General features: G+C 40.6%; 1 protein-coding gene across 3 annotated transcripts; it reads left to right on the top strand.

The window, feature by feature from the left end:
• The first annotated feature begins 964 nt into the window (after positions 1-964).
• On the top strand, positions 965-20,132 carry alms1 (ALMS1 centrosome and basal body associated protein). 3 transcript variants are annotated; one of them, XM_084742579.1, is made up of 18 exons: positions 965-1,069; positions 3,271-3,451; positions 4,053-4,173; positions 4,731-6,603; positions 6,826-6,985; positions 7,526-8,695; positions 9,705-9,820; positions 10,266-11,322; positions 12,478-12,588; positions 14,159-14,314; positions 15,039-15,976; positions 16,551-16,665; positions 17,659-17,877; positions 17,991-18,253; positions 18,597-18,762; positions 18,955-19,012; positions 19,519-19,618; positions 19,766-20,132. In XM_084742579.1, exons 1-18 carry the CDS (start codon positions 1,055-1,057, stop codon positions 19,808-19,810), a joined length of 6,864 nt encoding a protein of 2,287 aa, XP_084598705.1. In that variant the 5' UTR covers positions 965-1,054; the 3' UTR covers positions 19,811-20,132. The 3 variants fall into 3 exon arrangements, with proteins under 3 accessions (XP_084598705.1, XP_084598706.1, XP_084598704.1); XM_084742580.1 differs by having other exon boundaries at positions 12,475-12,588; positions 15,057-15,976; XM_084742578.1 differs by having other exon boundaries at positions 12,475-12,588.
• Positions 20,133-20,937: the final 805 nt, after the last annotated feature.

Below are 20,937 nucleotides of genomic sequence, written 5' to 3'. Positions count from 1 at the left end.
CCTCTGTCCAACCAACAGTCCAGACCTCATAATTATTAAAAGCACATTAAAATTATTTTAAAAATAATTAAGAGGAAAACCAGCAAATTTTTCACATTTGTGAAGCTGGAATCATGAAATATAACATAAACAATTATCAAAGTAGTTATCAATTAATCTTTGTTAATCAACTAATTGTCTCAGCTGTACTTGAATAAACAGTTTTAGACTTTTATAAATTGTTTTATTTTGATATTTAACAAAACATTATATGTGATAAGCTCTTGATGTGTTAAGAAACTTAAGCTGTCAAAAAAAATACAGTGAAGTACAATATTTGCACACGGAAATGTAGAAGAGTACGAATATGATGTAGCATGAAAAGAAAATACTTACAGACAAGTATCTCAAAGTTGTACTTAAGAACTGTACTTGAGTAAAAGTACTTAGTTACATTCTACCATTACCATAGACCAGATAATGTTATGGCACCCTTATGATGCTTTTTAACTACATTTGAAATAGGTTTAAAATAGTTAAAAACCGCCAGGGGTTATGTAAAGCACTGCACATTTTAAATAAAATCAAATATACGAATCAGTAGAGTATAATGCTATATATGGGTATATATATATATAATTTACAGCCTATAATTCTATGTAAATACAACTAAATCCACTTCCCCAAAAAAAAGGGATCTCCAGACTCGCGAAAAATCTCGCGAGAGTGACCATTTAAAACCAAACCTTGATCTTTGCACTGACCCTCTCAGCTTTTTTTTTTAACCCCTAATCCTACTCATACTGTAACTACAAAATATTAACGTCATTAAACATAATTCGTTTGTGCAGCGTTCATAATGAAGACCCAATATGCACAAATCTCGCGAGTGTTGTGCAAAGCCGGGATTCCCTTCTAGGTATGGCGCTGGATACGCCCAGTTCAAATGAACCGCTTCTCGCGCCCTCTGCCCTCCCGCGCGAGTTTCCGGGTTTTTTTCTTAGCAACGCTTCTTGGATACGAGCAAGAGGAAACGCGCTCACTGTGGCGGACTGACAACAACATCAACAACAACATGGACTCTCCAGAGGTAATTGTAATTCTTAGTGTGAAAATTACGTTATGCACCGTCTTGGTTTCGTTCCTCGGTACGTTTTCACGTAATTCTCACCCGAGGAAATCTGGCTAAAGTTTACCCATCGTTGGTTGTCGTCAAAAGCCAACGTTAGCTAACTGCTAACGTTAAACGATTTGCTAGGTTGCTAGCTGACTGACAAACGGCTAACCTACTAATCTTACACTACTCCTTTTAAACTTCATGCACGACAATATTTCGGTTCCATCGTCAGTAATGATGGTAGTGTGGATGACTGGCGCTCAGTCAGTGGCAAGTTAACGTTACCAATCTGTGTGCAAATCATACACAGCGTAGTCATGTGTCTCTTTCCAAGCTAACAGCAACCTGTTGCCACTAGCTAACTTTTGCTATGCTTGTCAACTAACTGATATGTGATGTATGTATAACATGGGCAAACTTGTCATGTAAATGAAACTAATTTGCAGCTACAGCCACTGATACCCAAAGGTGATTTATACTAAACTGACTAAACTGATTTCTTTTTAGCTGCATTTGACAGTTAATCAAGAGGTCATCGTTTAGTCTATAAAATGTCAAACTGAAAAATGCATATTACGATTTCTCAGAGCCCAAAGTGACATCCTTTGTCCAACTAACAATCCAAAACCCAAAGACTCTTCATTTACTATTATAAGTGACAAATGTAAGCAGCAAATCATTGCATTTAAGACCCTGGAACTTACGATTGTTTGACATTTCTTTCTTACAAAATGACAGAGATGATTAACCAATCATAAAAATAGTTTATGTATAGTAATTTTTTTTCAATTAAGTCACTGATCAATGCTTCAGGTCAATGATCAGATCAATGATTGTTGATGCTCTAATTCAAGTGACTGCTCTTCTGCAGCATTTGACAGCTGTTCAAGAGGCGTGCAACAAGACCTGAACAACTGGACAATTGTTCACAAACTCCATTGATAAAGAGAAACATTAGTTTCAAATTGAAAATAACAACTAGGGGTATGACACATACAGTACAATATAGATTATGCATATGTGTCCTGAAATGGCTCTGCTATACATAAATGTTTTTATTTGTGATAGAATTATTTCAAAAGCTATTTCACATGAAGTGTTCACATTATTTTGTCAGTTATCAGATTTAAGATTTAAGATTAGTCACAGGAATGCTTAAATAGATAGTCAGGTCAAGTCAGTTTTATTTATAAAGCCCAATACTGTATATCAAAGCCTACATTTGCCACAAGCAGGGTGTTGTGACATCGGAGAACAAAGAATCACTGAGAGGCTGAGGCCGGGCTTTCTACTTTGTGTGACGTTCTTAACGAAAAAATCACTGAGATACAGAAAAAAAATATGTTTACTTATAGTACTTCCATTTAGAGACAACAAGCTGAGGAATTCTTTTGTTCATCAGTCTATTCAGTTTCTAAAACAAAATCAGTTTGCTGCTAACTGACATCTGAAGCCAGAGGATAATGTGATGTGCACTCACTGTTTGTCATGACTGATTGTTGTGTTTTGAACATTTGTAGAAAGTGTCTTGTGTATTGTATGTTTAATCTCTTGAACAGAGCTGTCTAAGGATGCAAAATGATTTCAGTGCATACTGACAATAAAGTTGTATCATATCATATATTCTGTACGTTAGTAGAGCAAGTCAGGTACAGTAGATAGTGCTATATGCTGCAAGGTATAAGATTGTCCTTGGATATAAAAAAATCAAATTAACTATACATTGAATACTGTATTTGTAAAGTTGTTGAATAATAGATACAAAGGATGTTGTGATATGATTTAAATAAATGTACAAATCCAGGTGAGCATCGTGTCCTTGATATGAACCTGAGAGTTCAGTGACTGAGGAGTCTCCTGTCCCAACACAGAGAGGGCTCGTTATACAAAGTGGTGGCAGCTGGCACGAATGACTTCCTGCTGTATTCCTTGTCACAAGTGGTTTGAATAAGGTGCTGTCTCTGCTGTTTGACCAGCATGTTCTGGAAGGTGTGGTAGAGATTTTCCAGGATGGAAAAAAGTTTGTGCAGCATGTTCCTCCCTACCAACTCTAGAGGCTACAGAGTTGTTACCAACAGTTGTTGTTTTAAGCCTCCAAAGAAACGGTACACAGCAGTGGTAAATCTGGCACAGCAGGACAGTAACAGTGGGTTGTTTGTTGGTTGGGTTCACAGAGGGAGGCGGTGTCTCCTCAGTTGCCAGCAGATGAGGATGTGAGTCAGTCTGTTGGACAAACATCCATGAACCAACTGGGAGCTCAAAGTCATCGCTGTGCCAGTCAGGACCAGAGGCAGCCCAGGCTGGAAACAGATGGCTGGGAGCAACAGCAGCAGTGGAGACACTCTTTGCAGCCAGGTATGTACACTGAATAAAACAATGAATTTCACTGTCTTTTCTGCAATTTCTTTCAAAATGTTTAACAGGATGAGAGGATTCAGAACAAAATGTATTATTGGAAATTCAAAACCAGCATCTCTTTCCAAAAACCATGACCTGTACTCGAGATAATCCAAACACCTTGTTGTGAGCAGTTTCATGTAGTACAAGCTACCAGAACTACTTTAGAATCTACCAGAACTCCTTTCTCTCCATAAGATAGAAAGTAGTTCCTACATGAAACTACTCGCGTGACAATCTGTGGATTATCTTGAGTAACTAGGTCATGATTTTTGGAAAGAGGCACTGGCTTTGCATTTTTCAAATGTAGTTTTCTGGTGCTTTGAGCACAACAAGCCGAAAGCCATTTAGTTCTGTTATACTGGAAAGAAGGTAGTCATCTGTATGGCCTATATTTCCAAAACTCTGCAACTCACACCAAAAAAAATCTAGATGGATAAACAGCACTACAGGCCAAAGAAAATAATATGTATTTTTCATTTTGAGGTGAACTGTCCCTTCAGTTGTAAACCTGTTTACGGTGCCTGCGGGTAACATTGAATATTTTCTTTATCATCAGAATTTCAGGACAGTAACCTGTCTCCAGCCCTTCCCCTGTTTCCTGCAAACTCTGGAGTGGAACACATGTTCAATGAATATTCTTTATTCCAACAAAGTGACAATGAATTTGTCCCTTTAAGGTAAAGTAACATCAGTAAACGGGATAGCTCTGATTATTTGTACTTGGGTTATATGAGTTACTTATCCATAGTCAGTGTACTACCTACCATAGATGGTGGTGGGCAGTACCAGCATGGAAGCTTATGGAAATGATAATGCAAACAAACAAACCAATTGAGGCAGCAGTAGACCAGAAACTTCTGTGTTTTAAAAGGTTAAATGCTATTTTCCTTACAGACTCTGGTTACTTTGGAGAAAGCAAATGTGAAAATATTTGTAATATAGTGTACACTTAAACTGATATTGCTATTTTTCCTGTCATTTTTCTGTTTAAATGGTTAAAATGCATTTTGCTGCTGACTATATTCAGATCATTTCTCTGCTTAGCCTCTGTTCTGGTACTCCTCTCTGCTTCTCCAAACTGGGGGTTTGCCAGCTGCCATCTACTGTAGGTTATACACAGACTAATGATAAGAACCTCATATAACCCCACTTCACTTTATTGTTTTTGTGGACAATGTTTTCGACAGCATGTCATGTTCAGAAGTTTATTATTTTATTTATTTATCTTTTAAAGGGCATACCCTGACATTTCCATGGCATCAGGGAGGTTTCACTTTCCACCTCAGGATCGCACCACTCAGGCCTCTGAGCGTGGCTCACTGTCCCAGCACCCTTTGGCCCAGGCAACCATCCTGTCTGAAGAAGGAGTAAACAGCTCTATGTCCCAGCACAGTTTGTCACCGAGGGATGAAGGCAGACAAAAAGAAACTGTTCACTCCCCTGACAGGCAGGGAGTATCATCCAGAGATGATGCAGGTAGCAGGGAGAAAGGCTCAGAGATGCTGCTTGAGCCTCCAGGCAAGCCAGGAGGAGAAGCTTCTGTAGATGAGACATTCTTTCTGAGTAAGGAAATTCCTGCACAACATCTTCTGCAACTCTTACAGGAAGATATTGGCATGCCAAGCAGCAGCAGCAGTGCTGTTTCCTGTGCCTCTGAAATGTCTGTGAAGACCGCTGCATCTTTTACTGAAGAGTCTAGAAGGTCTCAAGTTTGCAAACCAGGCGTCGACCAAAGCACGATTAGAAGAGAAGGTCCTCCAGGTGAAGCTTCTCTTCCCCAGCAGCAGACACAACAGCCTGACAGAGATTTATACCCTGAACAGTCACAAACTTCATCATCTGAGGTCTATAATATTACCACAGGGCCCCGCAGTACACAACCTGATGACAGTAGTGAAGCGTTACACAGAGAACTGCTGTCTGAGGTACAGAGGCATAATAGTTGTAAAGCTCAGTCTGAAAACCAACAGCAGAAAAGTCCTCCACCACCTGGTCAGTATCTCACACCGTATCCTACAGACATGGCTGACGGCAAGCCAAGTGTGGCCAGAACAAATCTGAGTGGCGTGCCATGGACAGGGCCGTTTTCAACGGGTGTTGAACGTGTTCAGAGAGAGCAAGACCTCTGGTCCTCAGGGAACCAAACAGGGATTGATGGGTCCTACCTGGGTTTCCTTCCTCAGTCTCAGTCCACGCCAGGTGTTTTTAAGGCCCCACCCAAATCCAGTGTCAAGGCTAAATTAGGGGAACTCTCTGCCATAGAATCCAATAAAGAGGACTCCTGTCAGTCAAACACAGGGATTTCCCCACAGACAGCTGTTCCTGTGGCTGATGTCCATCACACAGACACATCAAATCAGAGCCAAGAAGAAGCTACCTCTGCAAAAGTCCAGTCTCTCCCAAGTCTCAACTATATGCAGAAAGTAGATGCTTGGAGGGCAAACCAGAGTTCAGGAAAGACTTCACTATTTGATAGCTTGGCATTGCAAGGATTTTCAGGCATTTCCCCTAAAAAGAAGGCTTATGAAGCAGTATCTGACACCCTGAATCGCATCCTGAGTCAGCAGGCTAGGAGTTTACAACAGCCTCCTGTTTCAAGTGCCGCCAATCAGAATGTGACACAGAGCTCCTCCACAGCTCCCTCTGGCTCATCTTCTTCACAAAGAGGGGAGGCAGTGGGCAGTGCTCCCAGTAACAAGGATAACACCAGGTCTGCAACAAGACCCTCTGCCTCACCCTACGGCAGGTCACAGTCCCACTCGTCTCTCAACACGGTTGTCACATCAGTCAAGAAAGATCAGCAGACAGAGAGACATGCGGAAACAGAGAAGAGTCAGACTCAGGACGATGTCCAACATCAGCCAAGTGCCACAGCTGAACCTCTGGCTCGCATGAGCCTTGGTCAGTTTAGTGATGTGTCAGCTGATCGAGATTTCACGCTCTCAAGTTCTCAAGATAGTTACAACAGTGGAATGAAATTACAAACTTCCATCGGAGCTTCGTCTGTTGTCAGTCTAGAGGTTGATAACTACGCCCCGTACTGGACCTCAAAAGTACCAACACCTGTGCCCAGGCCTCGAGAGCTCAACATTGAAGAACGAATTCCGGTATGAAAAACTGAAAATTATATATAAGCAAGTATGGATTTATTTGAAACAGGTTCTTGACTAGAAATGTATTATGTATTATTGTTATTGTTGATTCAGGTTCAGCAGATAATAAATGAAAAAAAAATATTCTGCAAGCAAAATGTAGTTGGGGAAATAAATGTACATGTGAAGACTTGTATTCCTAAATTCTGATATGTTCGGTATTTGTTTGTCTTGCAGTTGTATCTTCATAATCTTGGTATTGACCAGTCTCCCTCAACAATCTTAACACCATTTGCACCCAGAGGGCCTATCAGAGAACCTGAATTCTCTCCCACTGATCTCTGCACAATTAAAGGATCTATTGGAACCCCGACCAAGAGCACCCAACCCTCTGAAGGTACCTTAGAACTGACGTTCTTAACAGATGTTTATAAGCGATACTTCACAGATAATCTGTCCTGAATTTAGTCAAACCAACAGATATGTTTTAACCACCAAACAAACCAGCTGGGTTGGTTGAGAATATGAAGGAAATACCACTACCTTTAGTTCAGCATACTATGTTCATTAATGCACTCAACAAAAAATAGACACTTTAGTTTTTGTTGAAATCCTTGTTAGGGAGCACAGGACTTAAAGGTCTCAGGGACCATGACCTGATTCATTAAACAATGAACTATGGCTAAACACTTAAGGGGTACAGGGGTACTTTTTTATATTATTCTTTTTTGAAGAATATATATGATCTATATATAATGTATTATCAGGTGGCATTTTTCAAAAGGCGTCAAGATGTTTTTTATATTTACACATTTCATTACAATTTTATTATACTCCACTTAAAAGATGAATAATTAATTTGTATCAGCTGCTAACTTACCTTTATTACCCATAATGATTTAAAAAAAACCCCACACATTCCATTTTGTATTTTCAGGTGACAGTCCACATAAAGGAGAGTTTTCCAGGTCCAGCATTCTGTCCGTGGACTCCAGTATGTCCATACCGTTAAGCATGGATAGTCTTGGTCCAGCTGCATCAATCCCAGAGAGGCCCAGGCGGCCTTCTCCTTCATCAGATACAGAATCTGTCCAGAGTGAGCACAGACGGGCACCCTCCTCCCTGCCTGATGAAGACTCTTATCCCTCGACACAGCAAACCACCCTGCAGCAGCAAAGGGACAGCAGCTTAACCAGCAGCCAGAACACCATTCAGCCAGGAGACAAGTTTGACTCTGACCTCTCGTTGGCTACCGAGTCAAGGTGTGGGGATAAAGACTTTGAGTCACCCTTGCAAACGAGCCGTAGTCTAGAGCAAAGCAGAGAAGTTTCTTTTGTTAGCTCTAAGGCCTTGTTGGAGATCCGTAAGCTACTCTCTCAAGCAGAGAACGTGGTGTCTGCTGGGTCTTCTGTGGGTTCCACAGCCTCCCCTGCCGCACCCCGTCTGCTCTCCGATGATGACATATTCCTCTCACTGAGGAAGAAAACCAGCAAACTCCAGGACTCCTCATTCTCCTCCTCCTCTGTTACCGGAGATCCCCGAGCTCGATCCGCCCTACTGTGGGCCAGGTCCTCGTCTGACTCCATGCTAACCTCAGAGAAACTGAGAGAAAGCTCTATTGGTCGAGAGAGTGTGACGTCATCAGGGCAACCTAATTACCAAACCACACCATCAGCAACAAGTGCATACAGAAGGCCACAAGATAGCACTGTTAGCAGAGGTGCAGGGTCGTCCTTTGTCCTCTCACAGTCAGCACGGCGGGCAGAGCCTGAAGGCTGCAGCGCTGCTCCTCCTGACAACAAAGTCCCACCACAGCCACCACCAGTCATCAAGCCTACACCAGCTTTGAGTTCACAACAGCTCACCTCGACTCCAACAGACATGGTGAGTGTGACAGAGCAGGAAAAAGAGACGACTCTAGAAGGTTCTGTCCAGAGTAGCTCCTCCTCACCTGTCCTCGAGGACCCAGATCAGGGTGTGATGAGTGATGGGAGCAGTGACAGCTCACTGGCAGTCAGAGTGGCCAAGTTACTGCAGAATGAATCTCCATCTACTATGGTATCCAGCACGCCCAGCATTACTGACCAAGAGGAGAGCAAAGCCAGAGGTAAGATGATCTTATGGTTGTTCAAATTTTACACCCTAATCTTGACTGCAGGTCTGTACTGAATGAATTATTTTGCATTTGAAGCTTCTACTGAAGTTTTCTATTTCGTGTGTCATAGTTAATGACATCACCTGAAACAGTTATGTTAAAAAATCTTGAACAAAATCCTCAAATTGAATATAGGGTATGAATATAACTCACCACTTTTGTCAGCATTAATTTAATACATGGTGCTGGTAAATGTCTGCGTAATACAGGTCTGTGATTCCCTATGTGGGGTCAAGCACAACTTTTTTTTGACCACACTGATATTGTTCTCAAAAAGCTAAATGCCAACAAATATGGATTGAAGCAGAATCTTTTGTTGAATAAAATATGTTGTGAATTTTGGAAATGATTACATCCATCATTTTTCAGTAAATTTTGACTTTTGGACCTGACAACTTTCTGGAAATATTGGAATAGTCTCAAACATGAGTTGGAAATTATCTTACACAGCCATAATCTAATTTTTATATTGTTATAGCCTAATCTTTATCTGCAACTGCGCACAAGCCTGGGTTTAAACAGAATTAATAGACATGCAAAAAAGCAGCATTAAAATGTTGATTTAGCATAGGAAATGTTGGCATCATGAATCAAAATGATTCTGGAAGCTTCAAACTATTCAGTATAGCCCGAGTGATTAAGTTTTCATGTTGAAAAATAGATTAAAACATTCAAAGAAACTTTTCAAGCAACTTCTGCAACATATTTCATTTCCTTGTGGTCCCTGTGCTTAGACAGTTCCAAACAGTCATGTGTCCCCAAAATATGTATAGATACACTGTCTCTCTCATTCCTCATACACACCCCAATCAAGCACTTGTGCATTGCTCTGGCCTCCTGTTCCTCCATGGTTTAGAGGAACTCTGACAGGATATCAATATACACAGCCAATGAGTGAGATGGGACAAACTGTCATGAAGAAACTATCATCTGCATGGGCATAAATGTTTGTGTGTTGCAGAGTGGATTAAGCTGAAGATATCAGGACAGCAGTGTGAGCCTCTGGAGTTGGACAAAGAAGACAGAAAACGTATTGAAGAGATCAAGAGAGACCTCCTGTTAAAAAACCCCATAAAGGTAAATTGATGAAGATCTCTTTATCATTACACTTACACACAGTCAGTCATAATTATAAAGGCTTCACTAGCAAATTACTTAAATGTACTACATTTTAAACTACTGTTACATTTGTTAAGAAGAACAAATGTGTGTTTTGACACTTTTTTTTTCATTGAATAATGAAAAAATTGAAAAGGAAATTGTTGTTTTGTTGTCATTTTGATGGCTGCCTCCAATCTCTGGACAGTTCAGGTCTCATTCTTGAGGTAACTGGTGTGTTGCAGGCATGATGTGTCAACAGATGCATGTTAAATCTGTGGAAATTGAATTCAAACTCCTTTCAGTGCAGTTTTTTCTATGCTGAAAGGCTTGATTGAATTTTTGTGGTGGATTAATTCACAGGGTAACACAAACTAGGATCTTGCTTGGTATCACAGTTTGACCTTTGTTTTTTTTTTTTCAGAGTCAGGGGAGTACAGATACAGAGAGCAGTGCAGCATCCAGTCTCAGAGTCCTGAGGGGGCAGGATCTGGCTCAACAAGTGGAGACATTCACCCCCTTCGGTGATGCAAACAGTCAACCATCAGAGGTGCTGCAGGGCCTCAGCACAGATTTGTCTGACCCCAGTGTGCAGCTTGAAAACCCTCCTCATCTGGATCTGCAGGCTCAAATTCAAGAGATCGCTGCCAGAGAAGGGGTAACCCTCCCTAGGACAAATCCACGGGCCCTCACGTCTATCACCATCGCTACCCGCCGGCGCTCCACTTCCCCCTCTCCTTCTACATCACCTGCCCCTCGCCTGAGTCCAGCACCAGAACCGCTCCACCTGACTGAGCTCTCAACAGGAGCAGTTGAATGCCCTGATGCTAACAGGCAGCTCCCTCTGACCATGGATGAAGAGGATAAGACAACCAGCATAAGAAACCTGACTTCTCAGTCAGTACCAGGGAGTCAGAAGAGGCAAGATGCTGTAGGAGGTCAGTCTGAAGAACCTCCTTCACTCCCTCTGGGTTTAGGTAGAGAAGACATGAATGCTAACGACAACAAACAGTCCTTCAGGCGAGATGATGAGTTATCTCTCCAGGACAGCTCTGTTTCTGGTGTCAGTCATGAAGCTGAACAGACCACAGGTTCATCCACCTCTGAATCTCCAGCCAGGACAGGCCACGTCTCACACGTCCATCTCACTCTGTCCCCAAAAGCCACCGATCGCAGCTCGGCCAGTCCTGTCCACTCCAGTCATGCTGATGCTGTTATGGGACTGCCACGTAAAGAATTCGTCCCCCTCAGACACTCCTCTTCTGCTACCAGCAGTCCAGACGAAGGTGTCGGGTTGTCCAGTCCACCTGAGTGGTACGACAGAGAGCCAGTAAGACAGCGAAGGCCTGAGAGAGTCGACACCTCCACCCTGTTCAAAACCGCAGTGCCTCAGGGAAGGATGACCTCCACATCGTCACAATCCTTTACAGCGAACTACAGAGCTGTGGTGTCACCAAAACCCCTAAACACTGAATCTCCAGGTAGGCTTGTTGTGAAATGTACTTGTATAATGTAATATTTTGTCACATTTTATTGTCAATTTTTTGTTTTTGATGGATAGATAGGAAGATGACTTTCTGAAAATAAATTTAAAATAAAATGACATGAATATACAATTAGTGTTCCAGAAATAGGGTTAAATGGTAAAATAAGGTACAGGCACTGAAAACCTCTCAAAATATCCCCAAAATTCTGCTGTGATAATGATAGTTACATATAATATATAGTAATATAATATGATGTATCCATATTAAAAATAAATATAGCAAAATGATGCATGTAATATCAGAACACATAAGATATAACTGATATATACATAATAAGTAATAATCTAATAGTAACAATGTTTCTTATCAGAGCTGTAATTAATAGTTATTCTCATTATTGATTAATTGTTTGATTATTTTCTCAATTGATTTGTTGTTTGGTCTAAAAAAAATGTCAGAAAATGGTGAATATGTCAATCATTGTTTCTCAAAGCCCAAAATGACTTCCTCAAATGTCTTGATTTGAAAATATATAAAATTAAGGAGAAATCAGAGAATTAAGACTGTTTTTCTTGAAAAATTACTCAAACAATTCTTTGGTTATCAAAATAGTTTGCAATTAATTTAGTAATTGAATAGTAATTAATTAATTGTTGTGTTTGGTGCATAATAAATGTAACTACAAAGGGCAAATTGCACTAAATCTAATTCTGACTGTAACAGTATGTGATAAAGACTTATCTCTTACTGTTTTTACTTCTGTAACAGGAGAGTTTTATAGTTTTGTAATATGGTTTAATTGAAAAAGAAAAACAACATATCACAGTGCTGTTTATCACAGTTTAAATGAGAGCAGAGATCTTGAGTGGAGCACAGATGAGAACATATCATTTAAGTTCATTTTGTTTTATAACATCTGCTTCCATGAGATGATGAGATTAGTTAACTGAAATACAAAGTCCAAGTGGAGGTTGTGGAGGAAAAAAACAAAATAGAAGCTGATAGAATTTATGGTTCTACAGTAAAACACATTTTGACTCGGGCTGCGTATTCTAATGCTGCATTTTTAGCTAAATTATATAATATTAAATGAGTGTCAATATGACTTTATTCTGTTATGAATTGTCTGTTTCTTTGCTCTTACAGCAGTGCCTGTTCTGTTGCCTTATAAACCACGTGGCAGTGAGGAACTTTTCTACGTCCCTCAAACAGAAGCTGACTTCTCCTCTGCAGACACCACCATGGAGAGCTCCCACACAGGTACATTCAACACCGGATGCACTCCACAGTTTCCACTCCAGTACAGTTTGTAGGGCTGCTCCTTTGCATTCTGTCAGCTGAAACACAGCACTTTTTTTTTCTAGTTGTGTCATTGTACAGAGAGCAAAACAGGAGCAACAGCACCGCAGGCTGTAAACTGTAGGCTGTAAAAATCACGAGGCAGGTCAGAGTGACTGTTTGCTGTTGTGGTGCTGATTATTAACAAGATTGGCTAAACTACTTTTTAACCAGACACTGGGACAACTCTCCTCTCCTTCTGTCCGGCGTGATAGATTCTTTTGCTGACGGCGCTCTAAGAGGCCCAGCAGGAGAGACACCCAATGGTGCCCTGTGATTTTATAACTGAACTTTGACCAGGAGGCACATTTTTTATTTTATATCTTTGATATGGAAATTTGAGGCTTTAAAATGTGAGTTTTGCACGTAAAACATGTAGACTGATGTAGGAGTTTAGTGTGGAGCTAAACTGACACCGAATCGGCAGGGGAGTGAACAATTTATTTTTCATGATATTTGTTGGCTGTGTATTTAAAAAAACATCAGTGATAATGTTAAGTGTTTATATAAAAAAGAACATCTATAGATAAGAAAAAGCACGATCCACAAGCTGAAGTGCAACAGCTGCGTGCAGCCAGTAAACAATCAGCAGCGCCGTAAGCAATACAGAGTAATAAACATGTATTTCACATGATTCTGCAGTGTCTCTGAAGTTAAAGTTCATCACAATATCTCCACAACCTGCTGCTGTTTGATTAACAGCTGATAGAGATTCAGTGTCATACCTTCCACTTTATTGTTATTGTGCAAGCACAATAAAATTGCAATTGCGTCAACCTCAAATGGTGCATTTGTGTTAAAGACTGACACATATCTACAAATAATACATAAAACAGGAATGAGATAGAAATATGAAATATCGACAATCAGAAAGTATAAAATCCAAGCAATACAAGTGCAAATTGTAAGACATTTAAAATACAACTATTATGGGTGCAAAAGCATTCAGCAGCAAAAATCATGTATAAACTGTAAAAAAAGAGTTTAAGGGTTTGTCCATGTTTCCTTTGAAAAATGAATGTGACATTGATTTTGGTAAATAACTGCAAAGCTTGTGCATTTTACAACTGAGTCAAGCATAATAAATAGTAAAAAAAAGTTGATCAAATTAAAGAATTGCTCAGATCCAGAGAATTGAACTGTCAGTTGAATCTGTGATGAATGAGGAGGCTCTGCTCTCATTTCCCCTGAGCCTGTACGGGCAGCAGCTGGTCTATTGTAACGTACACCAGGCAGGGAATTAATTATTCATGTTCAGGGGCTGAGTAAGACAAAGGCAGAGCTGGGGCCCCAGCAGAGAGACGGAGGGAGAAGGAGAGGGGACTGGAGACTCTAAACATCTTCTGTTCATTACAGATTGAAAATGAAGGATTTTGGTCACTTTTCCAGCAGTGTTTTTCAGTTGTCATCTCACAAATGAGGACGAACGTGGTTTTACTTTCTCTGTGTGCACACATCATGAGGTAATGAGCCATTTATGAATTCTGACCAGGTTCAGACGACGCTGTGCCGCCGCGGTTTAGCAGTGAGGTCCTCGGGCACAGAGACCCGGGGTTGGACCGTGGAGTTGCCATTAGACACACTGAGGGCATCTACAGCAAAAAGCTGAAAACAGCCACCTTCAAAATGACTGAGCCGGGACACAGAGGTAAGCTGAACAAACACACAGTACGAATACTCACTGTGGTTACTTCATGAACTTCTTCAGCTGTGACATCAAATGTTGGGATAAAAGAATCATCTGACCATAGACTGTAAATAAATTTGAGTATATGCCACTGGTTAATTAATTAAAGATTTACACAGATTTATTGGTAGAATATGACAGAAATGGAAAACAATATTCCTAAGTATGTTTTCATTTGTGTATAATGACCTGAAAATAACAATCGCTGTGTTTTTATTGCCTTTGAATGAGTCTTTTATATCTAGAGAGGGCGTTGGTCCTCTTCCACAGAGGCCGTCATGTTTCTACAGTAGCCCAGAATGGACAAACCAAACACTGTCTCTAGATGGGGCCTTTTGGCCTTTTTGCGGCTACCATAGATTCTCCAACATGCTTGGAAGCGGAGAGTGAGTTGCAGTGTTAGCAATACACACCAGCCCTTTTAAATTAATGTAATAGAAACATGTCCCTTTCCACAAATCATGACCTGATTAATCCTGCATGAAACTGTTGACAACAAGGTCTGTGGAATATCTTGAGTAACCAGGTCATTGTTTCTGGACAGAAATGTTGTTGTTGAGTTTTTCAGATGGTTAAATGTGGCAATGAGTATTAAATATATTTCTAAGAGGAAGTTGTATTTAGCTCTTCCTCCCTGTTGTATTCAAATTCAATCTTAACACCTGTTTCATGTCTCTCCTCACAGTCGTCTCTGTATCAGCAGATAAAACCTCACAAACGGGTGTGACTGGAGCTCCAAAGCCATCTTCTCAGGTGTCAGTTGCCTTCACCAGAGTGCCTTTACCAAGCAACCAGGAAGCCTCCAAGAAAGACCAGGGAACCAGCCCAGTGCACTTCCTCAGTCACGGTGAACCAGAGCCTGCCAGCCAGGAGAGATTTCAGTCAGTTCATGTGGAAACGGACCGTGACAAGACGAGCCAACGTCTGGACCGGAGCTCTGTCCCTCAGCCTGACCATGAGAGGAGGGACCTTCCTCTCGACCAGCTGTGGCAGAGGTTCTGTGCTCGGTGGAGCCTGGAAGAGTCCCGACCGACCAATGATAGAGAGGCATCGCTGCTGGAGCGGCTAGAGCGCCTGTCCCGCCTGATTCACAGCACAAGGAGCACTAACATGTCAGAGGAATATTGTGATCCGCAGGAGAAGCTGAGAAGGAGGATAGAAGATGTTGCAGGGAGAGAAAGAAAGAAGGCGGCGAAGAGGAGTGTAGTTGTTGAAGCCAGAGAAGTCAGAGGAGGTAGAAAGGTTGAAGGTGAACCGTCTGTCCCTCGTCAGGCATGGACACACAAACATCAGGCAGAGGAAACTTCTCAGCCTGCAGATGAGGACTCTTTCACCTCCACCTCCTCCCACGTCTCCTCCCAGAGTCAGCAGCACTTCTGTCCCGCAAACAGAGATGACTCCGAGACCTTGTCCACCATGTCTGGCTCCATGTCCACCGTGGACACGGCACGACTTGTCCGAGCCTTCGGTGCTGACAGAGTCAAGCACCTGAAAACAAGCCCCAGCCTCAGTAAACTGTACAGCACCATCAACAAGCAGCGAGACGGGAGTGAACAGAGGAGAAACAAAGAGCCGCCTCACATCATCACTCTGTCAGAGACCACCGGCACTGATGAGTCCTCAGTAAGTTTATCTGCTTATTGTTGTCGTCATTCTCTGTCTGAAGTAAAGCCTGTTTATTTACAGAAGTGCCTTTAGGGTTGAAGCCCATTGAGAATAATGAATTTGACCCTTGCTGCACCTTGTGCAAGAAAAGGCTGAAATAAGGAACTTTAGAATATAATGAGAAGTCTAAAAATAATCACTTTGAAAGTAATTCTTGTATTGAAATTTTCCTTCATATTTTTTGTCAGCATGGATGTGAAATTGTATCTATAATGGTTTTCAAAATCTGTGCATGTAAGTTTTCGAAACCTGCTGAAACCCTGCAGACCCTAAAAGGCCTTTTTTCACAGCAGACATATTATAACACAGAAAGCACAGGTGTTACTAATTACATAACCTGAGGCTTTGTTATACACTGTGACAGTCACGACTGAAGCAGCCAAATGTAATTTAGCCATCATTCATGTGCTACTTCTTCTGTAACGTGTACTTGATACTCGTAGGATTTATGGAGCACAAAAGTAACACAAATATATTTTAACTTGTAATTACAGGTATTGAACTGCTCTAATGTCGTTTCATTGGTCTTCAGGTTGCTGATTCTGCATCATCCACCAGCACTTACACCCTCCCATCACACCCCGCCCCCTCCAGGACCCTGACAGCCAAGAAGGCTGTTAAACTGGTCAGCAGGGGCATCCAGGCAGGTCAGTACTTACTGAAGTAATGTTGTATGTTTTTTTATGTTCTGGTAATGTTTTTGGTGTTGGGAAAACAGAAAATACAAAACATCCGTATAAAAATGTCACACATTGTTGTATCAGTTCAAATATAAGACAAAAAGATAATTTTCCATCATTTCATTTAGGAAAAATAATATTTGGCATATTTTCTCATCAGGATTTGTCTGGAAGTGTTTTGTATCTTCAGAGTTTGTAACAGTCGTTATCCCCGAAACTCTGTCTCTTGTAAAAGTAAAACTTCTGTATTACCAACCACCTTGTGTAACTTGTCCAGGCAGGTTTTAGGTTCAACTAATTCTTCATTCTGTTCATTTTCATTTTCATACTCACACTCTTGTTGTTCTGATGGTCCTTGTCAGCTTGACAGATGCTTCATCTTGACTGCAGAAACAGACCTGGAGAATGTGTTGTTGTTGTTTTTTAAGCAATTAATTTACCCTCAAACACATTACACAGAAACTCCTGTATGATAAACTGAGCTGAATTAATACTTTTAGAGCTGCCTACCTATAGAAGACACATAAATTGACTTGAAGAAGCTTAATACCTTAACAATATTAAGGCTACAAAAAAAAGATAATTAAGCTTTCTGCTGATGTGAATGTGTAGAATGCAGTCCTCCAATATAAGACAACTTGAGCTTTTTCAAACATAATTTTCAGCGAGAATTATTGTCTGTTTGAGCAAATAATGTTTGCTGAAGATTTGACATCTCTTGTCACCTCACGATTTGATTCTGATAGGTCTGATACAATTATGAAACAATTATTGATTCATCTTGCACCTGAATATCTGGATGTATGCAGACCTAAACCTTAACAACTCAATTTTATTAACGTTAATGTAAATGTGCTGTGGTTAGCATGACAGCTAATTTGTATCCAAAATCCCAAAACAACTAAAAACTGATGAATGAGAACATTATATGTGACAAAAATCTTCACACTGTTTCCTCAGGTGACCTGGAGATTGTCACTAATGGGACTAGACGTCACACCAGAGATGTTGGAACCACGTTCCCTTCACCTGTTGATGCCAGAACATCCAGGCTGATCTCATCTTCCTCATCCAGCTTAGAGGGAGGAAGAGGAGGAGTCCAGAGGAGTCCTGCTAAGACTCAGGGGTCACAAAAACAGAGAAAGAGCAAGAAATCACCCTCAAAGAGTTACCCTAACGGTATGTCAGGCTACAACTGAACTGTCTGTGCTCTTTGATATTAGGTATACAGAATATTGTTGTATTGTATTGTGTTGATTTGTTTGGTTTGAATTTCCAACTGGTCCTCTCAGGTGTTTCCTGGTTCATCTCTGCTGACGAGCTGAGGTCAGAGGCGAGGAAGGAGAACCTGCCAGAGGAGGAGGAGTCGACATGGAGGCCGAGCACCGCCTGGTTTGAACCGTACAGCAAAGTCAGACCGTGGAGAGAACCACTCAGACAGAGACAAGTCCATGAAGACAGAAACACACAGCCTAGTTCTGTACATCATGATGAACCAGATTTAGATACAAGAACCAAAATGATGTCCTCTGGTCTGGCACAGATCTCTCTCCAGGTTGGTTTGAATTTGTCTTAAAAATCACTGAGCAGTTTGTTGCTGAGGTCTTAGGATTTCTTATTTGTAGATTTAAGAAGCGAGAGACTCACAGAAAAAAGGAAATACAGAAATTTCTCAGGTGAAACAACCAAAACTGGCAGAAGATGGTGTGTTGATGAACAGAAACATCACTTAAAATAAGAAGCTGATAGAGAAAATACCTTTTCAGTCTTTTAAAGATTCTCTAATTATAAGATTTGAAATTTACCATCAAAAAACCTTTCAAAAACAATGCAAATGGTTCTCTTTTTAAAACCTCTCAGCTGTTGTCAGTGCTTAATGCTCCTCTTCCATCCTGCAGGAGGCTCTGGAGCTGCACCGTCCAGACTTCATCTCTCAGTCCAGACAGAGGGTGAAGCATCTGGCTCTGCAGGTGGAGGAGAGGAAGCTGCAGGAAGTCTTCAGCAGAGAGAGAGACAAACTCTTCAGCCGACCTGGAGGACCGGGGAGGCTGCCAAAGCCTGCAGGTACCCAACAGGACACAACCAGGAGGGGAGAGTGCTCTGCACTCTGACAGCTATTTTTAATGCATCTTTTCCTTATACAGATGCTGCACATACATTATAAAATGGAATAATGGTTTTAAAGACTATAAAAAATATAGTATTCGTAGTACTTGTGTGTACTGGACTTGGTTTTTCTTTCATTTCTCTGTTAAGGCACCGCTCAGCTCAGGAGGGCTGTTCCCAGGAAGGAGATGATACAGAGATCCAAACAGTAAGCTGTCATTTGGTCTGTTTCAAATATAATTTTAAATTTAAAATGTACTTAAGTAAGGATTCATTATTCTAATGACAACACAATCATTCTTTTCCAGAGAGTCTGAAATATTACCATTTGACAAAGACTGCAATGTTGAACTTCAGACTGTACTAAAGATTGATATTAGTGTTAGAAGCTTATAATAAATGTAAAAAGATCTTACATGATACTTTACTTAAAACATTTCTAATGTCAGTTGTCATATTTAATGTAATCACCCTAAAAAAAATTGAAACCGTCAAACAAAATTCTCAATTTGAACAAGGTGATTATTAAACAAACTTTATTTAATGAATATAACTTTTCAGTTTTGTCAACATGAATATAATCGATGGTGCTGTTAGATGATCACTGCTTTAATACGGGTTCAAATTTTCCCCTGTGTGAGGCAGACAGGAGAGTTTTAATTAAGTTAAGATTAAGTTTGTCTTTCATAATGTTTTGTTTCGTCTCGTCTCCAGGATTTATGAGAATCTGCCAGAGGTGCAGAGGAGGAGAGAAGAGGAAAGAAGAAAAGCAGAGTATCAGTCATACCGGCTGAACGCACAACTTTACAACAAGGTACAAAACAAACAGCTTGTCCGCAAAGTGAATTGGATGGTCTGATACAAAATAAATTCAGCTGATGGATGTTTTGACCATTAGGAGTGAAAGTATTTGACTAGAGTTCGTACTAAATGAATGAACGTGATGTTTTGTGTCTTTCAGAGAATCACCAGTCGAGTTCTGGGCAGAAGAACAGCGTGGCAGTGATCAAACAGATCAGTAAAAACTTTTTTTTTTTTACTGTAAATTAACTGATGATGTGAACAATTTTTTACCTTTCCATTAACAACAAAACTACCTAACTTAACTAAAAATAGATTTTATTTATTTGTGACCAGATTTGTTTAAATATTATGTAGAAAATTCAACTCATTTTTTACTATTTTCTACTTACAGACCAGTGGAATGTTTTTAATTGGCATAAACTTAGATGTGTTTTAATGTGAAAAAAATAAATCAAATTTCGGCAGCTTTTTAAAATATTTTTGCTATATTCCATGTTTTGATTGAAGACAGGGAAGGCAGACAAAGATTTACTGGCTTGAATGTCTTTATTGATCAGTTGTGCAAGAGCAGGAAGCCACACAAGGAAAAAGGTAAGACGAGTTAGACAAGCCGCAGATTCAGTACATCAGCTGCTCACTGAGAGAACAAATACATAACAGAATGAATAAATAAGAAACGTCTGCACTTTCCCCTCTTAAACTACAGGTACATCGATGCCCGTTAATTAAATTAAGCATAAAATAAAACTTCAAGTTATGACAATACTGTGTAAACAAATACTCTAACAGATCATTCAATAAAATAATTAGCATGGATTAATAAACTAAAAGCCTTTTAAAATCAGCCATGGCAAACGTGGTGAAGAGAAACAAAGATTCTTTGGCAAAGATGTAGTTTTGCTTTAAAGGCATAGTTCTTATTATTTGAGGTGGTGGTTGTATGAGGTACTTATCCATAGTCTGTGTACTGATGAACAGTAGATGGTGGTTGGAGCAGCGTTTCTCAACCCTGGTCCTCAGAGCTCATTGTCCTGCATGTTTTAGATGTTTCTCTGCCTCAACACAGCTGATTCAAATGATCAGCTCATCATCAAGCCTCTGCTGAAGCCTGACAACAACCAAGGCCCTGTTTCCCAGAGCTGTCGTAGCGCTACGTGCATCATAAGTTGCATCTTAAACATACAACTTATGATGCATGTAGCGCTACGAAGGCTCTGGGAAACGGGGCCCTGATCATTTGAATCAGGTGTGTTGAAGCAGGGAAACATTTAAAACATGCAGGGCAGGGGGCCATGAGGACCAGGGTTGAGAAGCGCTGGGTTAGAGGAC

This window comes from Lutjanus erythropterus, chromosome 18 (genome assembly GCF_056507025.1).
Source record: "Lutjanus erythropterus isolate fLutEry1 chromosome 18, fLutEry1.hap2, whole genome shotgun sequence".
NCBI lineage: Eukaryota > Metazoa > Chordata > Actinopteri > Lutjaniformes > Lutjanidae > Lutjanus > Lutjanus erythropterus.
Note: the sequence above shows the minus strand (reverse complement) of the source record. Positions and strands in the feature narration are given on the sequence as shown.